We start from the raw sequence: 4,179 nt of genomic DNA, 5'->3' as shown, positions 1-4,179 counted from the left end.
TGGGATGGGATGGGATGGGATGGGATGGGATGGGATGGGATGGGATGGGGAGAGTGGGCAGGTATGGTCATGGTGACCCAGCACAGGACAACTGTCACCCCCACAAGGAGCCAGAGTGGGGACTCGAGGCCCTGCAGGAGCTCAAGGCGAGGTGGGGGATGCCAGGGGCCATGGAGGGGTCCGTACCAACAGGTCCCTTCTGGTTGGTGAAGAGCAGCGTGCGGTTGCTGCCGTCCATGTTGGCCACACTGATGTTGTCCCCATCTGTCCAGTAGAGCTTCCTGCAAGGCGAGGGGACAGTGGGTGAGGGGCCACGGTGTCAGCATCCCCCTGCACCCTCCCAACCTTGCAGAGCCCCTTACCTGCTCATGGCACAGCCCCACAGCCCCATGTCCCACCAAGGGGGACCTTGGGGTGGCCAAAGCCCCGTGCACACCTGGACTGGCACACCCTGATGGGTGCACACTCATCACAGCTCCCCTTTGCACACACGTGTGTAGGGACACACAGCACAGCCCCACGTGCTGTGACACTGCTCCTACACGGTGACACCAGGGACAGGCCCCGTTCTCTCCCATCACACACGTGCAGTCACACACACCCGAGCCTGCACACACACCTCCTCCCCTCAGCACTCACCCCCGCAGCGGGTGCACCACCAGGCAGTGGGGCTTGTCCAGCCCCTGGATCACGGCGTTCTTGAAGGAGCCATCCAGCCTGGCCACGTTGATCTGCTTCTTGTTGGCGTCGTAGCTGGTCCAGAAGAGGTTTCTGGAAACCCAATCCACGGAGAGGCCGTGAGCGTTGGGCAGGTCTGCAAGGGAACGGAGACAGGAGCTCGTCAGCTGTGAGGACAGGGCTGCCATGATGCTCAGATGAAGAGGAAGAGCCAATCTCCGAGAGATGAAGGCTCTGGAGGGCTGGGGGTCCCAGTTGTGGGAGCCATGATCCCCCTCACCAACCTGCAGAGACGACGGTCTCCACGCCGGTGCCGTTGATGAAGGCTCTCTTGATGGTCTGGGTGCGGACATCTGACCAGTAAATCCGCTGCTCCAGGGCGTCGTAGTCCACCACGGTGACGTTGTCGATGTCGGGCACGGTGAAGGAGATGATGTAGTTGTAGTAGGGGTTGTCAATGTCCACGCCCCGGATCTCCATCTGCCGCGCGTACAGCAGGAACTTCTTAAACTCTGGGAGGAGAAGAAGGGCAGCGGTGGGATCCGGCTCCGGAGCAGCTGCTCATCCCCCCGGCTCCCCAGGCAGACCCCTACCATAGCAGGTGGTGTTGTCCTTGTCCAGCTTCATGAGGTGGGGGCAGGCACAGGACAAGGTGCGGTTGTAGTTGATGAGGCAGAGGTGGGAACACGGCCCTTTGCCGCCGTTGGCTTCGCAGGGATTAGGAGCTGCAAAGGGGACAGGACTCAGCGACATCCCAGCCCTTGGGGACACCCACCCAGACCCTGCCTGCCCCATGGAGCATCACCCTCATCGCCTGATGGGGCAAAGGGGCAGCCACAGGGATGAGAGCAGCATCCACCTGCTGCTCTGAGTGGGTGTGGGTGCAGACCGAGTGCCAGTGCCACCCCTCGTGGTGCCCCCAGCCCGTCCCCGCAGCCGCACTCACCCAGGGGCTGCCGGGAGGGGTGATACACCTGCAGGTCAAAGGGCTGCGTGTTGGTCCTCTGAACCACGGTCACGTTGTGCCCCGTCCACTTGTTGGCCTTGGCCAAGGTGTTGGTACGCCAGTCGGTCCAGTACACCTCCCCCCCGTACAGGGTGACAGCGAAGGGGTGGGACAGGTACTCGTGTCCCCGCAGCACCTCGATGTGCCCCGTCCCATCGTACAGGGCCGAGTAGATGGCATCCGACCTGTGCCAGGGGGAGATGAGGGTGAGGGAGGTGGGGAGGGGGCACCACGGGGTCTTTAACCCAACAGCAACAACCAGCAGGGTCCGAGCAGCTGTGGGACAGCTGCTGATTTACACCAGGACCCACGGAGGAGAAAAGCCAGAGCAAGGTTGGCGCGTGCTGGGGACACCAACAGACCCCAGAGCGTGAAGGCTTCTCACTCCCAGCCCAGCACGGGGAAGATCCAGAGCGGGAGGGACAGAGATGGGGAGACACAGGGAGGTGTCCTGGCCCTACCTGGCATCGATCCAGAGGATCCTCTTCTCCAGGTAGTCGACAGTGAGCCCGTTGGGCCATCCCCCCGAGCCCGTCTCCTTGTGGATGGTGCGTCGGCCCGCGCCGCTCATGGAGGCGGCCTCGATGCGGGGCAGGCTGGCGTCCCAGTCCGTCCAGAACAGGATCCTGCCAGGAGGGACCGTGAGCAAGGACAGGAGCCCGTGGCCTCGTCCCCCACAAGATCCCGCGCTGTCCCCTCCCGTCTCACCCGTAGCGAGGGTCCAGGGCGATGGCGCGGGGGTGCTCGATGTCCCCGGCCAGCAGCGTGGTCCTCATGGTGCCATCCAGCTTGGCCACCTCGATCTGGTCCAGGTTGCTCTCCACCCAGTAGATGTTACCAGCGATCCAGTCCACGGCCAGTCCCTCTGGGGTGGCCAGGCCGTACTGGATCACCACCTCAAAGCTGGTCAGAGCTGTGGGGCACAAGGTGAGGGCTCAGGCTGCTGCCCCTTCCCCAGCCCACCCGGCACCACCACCCCCGTGTCCTCACCAGCTCCACCCAGCTCAGCTGGGGTTGATCATGGGGGGACATGTCCTCCTCAAACAGGGCCTGAACCACCCCTGTCCATGGTCCAAACCCCAAAGGGCTCCATCCACAGCTCAGACCCCAAAGGTCACAGCACCCCCTATCCATTATCAGACCCCAAAGGTCACAGCACCCCCTATCCATTATCAGACCCCAAAGGGCTCATCACCCCCTATCCATTATCACACCCCAAAGGGCTCAGCACCATCCACAGTTCAGACCCCAAAGAGCTCAGCCCCCATCCATGGTCAGACCCCAAAGAGCTCAGCACCATCCACAGTTCAGACCCCAAAGAGCTCAGCCCCCACCCATGGTCAGACCCCAAAGGGCTCAGCACCATCCACAGCTCAGACCCCAAAGGGCTCAGCACCCCCTATCCATTATCAGACCCCAAAGAGCTCAGCACCATCCACAGTTCAGACCCCAAAGGTCACAGCACCCATCCATGACCCAGGACCCCAAGGGGTCAGCCCCCCATCCCTAGTCCTGGCCCTGGGCTCCAGCAGGAGCAGCACTGATGGGGAGGGTGTGCTGTCTGTGCCCAGCTGCTGGGCTGCAATTACCAGCAGGGAAGCGCTGGGAATGCTAATTAACTACTGCATAATGAGAGCAGAACAGGCTCGCTATCAGGGCTGTGGGCTTCAGCTGCCACATCACCGTGGGGTGCCACAGAATCACTGACCCCAGACCTGCAGCCCTGCTTTTCCTCCAACCAGCCCTCCCACCCCCAGGCTCCTCACCCCCGTTCTCCAGCAGCTTCCCCCTGTAGATCTTGTCCTCCACCACGTCGGTCCAGTACAGGGAGCTCTGGTTGAGGTGGAAGTCCAGGGCGATGGTGTTGCGCAGCCCGGGCACCAGCACGCTGTAGTCCCCGCGGTGCAGGTCGATGCGCCGGATCTCGTGCCGGTTGGAGAAGATGATGAACGGCTTGAAGGGGTCTGGGGGAGGCAGGGCAGGGTCAGAGGGGCAGGGACAAGGCAGGGCACGCTGCACCCAGCCCCAGCTACACCGTCAGCACGCAGATCCCACCAGCAGCCAGCCACATCCCTCAGCACATGAGAGGACAAACCCCCCTGAGGCAGCTGGGGGGCTGCTACCAGGCCCTGGAGCCCCCCAAAACACACCCAGGCTGCGGCAGCTCTCGCCATCAGGCTCCAGCATCCAGCCCTCGTAGCAGGAGCACTTGACATTGTACTTGTCCTGCTCGCACTTCTGGCTGCACTTGAGGTGCTTGGCACAGTAGCTCTGGATCTGGCAGGTCTTGTTGTCAGCACCCAGCTCCATGCCCAGGGGACAGGAGCACACGATGCCCTCGCCAGGGGCCACCGTGCAGTTGTGGCTGCAGCCGCCGTTGTTGAGAGAACACTGGTCTGTGGGGACAGGACATGCTTGTCACCTCCTTGTCCCACTCCCAGGTCATTCTGTGTCCCCAATCCTGGGTCATCCCGTGTCCCCAGTCCCGGGTCACC

The 4,179-nt window shown here is 62.7% G+C and overlaps 1 protein-coding gene across 1 annotated transcript in view; it reads right to left on the bottom strand.

Annotated features, from left to right (window-relative positions):
* The window catches only part of LRP1 (LDL receptor related protein 1), a 100,162-nt gene that overhangs the window by 33,520 nt on the left and 62,463 nt on the right, over positions 1-4,179 (bottom strand). The window contains exons 23-31 of the mRNA XM_033511439.1: positions 3,835-4,080; positions 3,451-3,648; positions 2,393-2,597; positions 2,146-2,310; positions 1,625-1,869; positions 1,272-1,403; positions 963-1,190; positions 640-814; positions 187-281 (exon numbers count right to left, since the gene is read on the bottom strand). Of these exons, the coding sequence (XP_033367330.1) occupies positions 187-281; positions 640-814; positions 963-1,190; positions 1,272-1,403; positions 1,625-1,869; positions 2,146-2,310; positions 2,393-2,597; positions 3,451-3,648; positions 3,835-4,080 (1,689 nt within the window). The remainder of the gene's footprint in view (positions 1-186; positions 282-639; positions 815-962; positions 1,191-1,271; positions 1,404-1,624; positions 1,870-2,145; positions 2,311-2,392; positions 2,598-3,450; positions 3,649-3,834; positions 4,081-4,179) is intronic.

Source organism: Parus major, unplaced genomic scaffold, assembly GCF_001522545.3.
Source record: "Parus major isolate Abel unplaced genomic scaffold, Parus_major1.1 Scaffold220, whole genome shotgun sequence".
Lineage (NCBI taxonomy): Eukaryota > Metazoa > Chordata > Aves > Passeriformes > Paridae > Parus > Parus major.
Note: the sequence above shows the minus strand (reverse complement) of the source record. Positions and strands in the feature narration are given on the sequence as shown.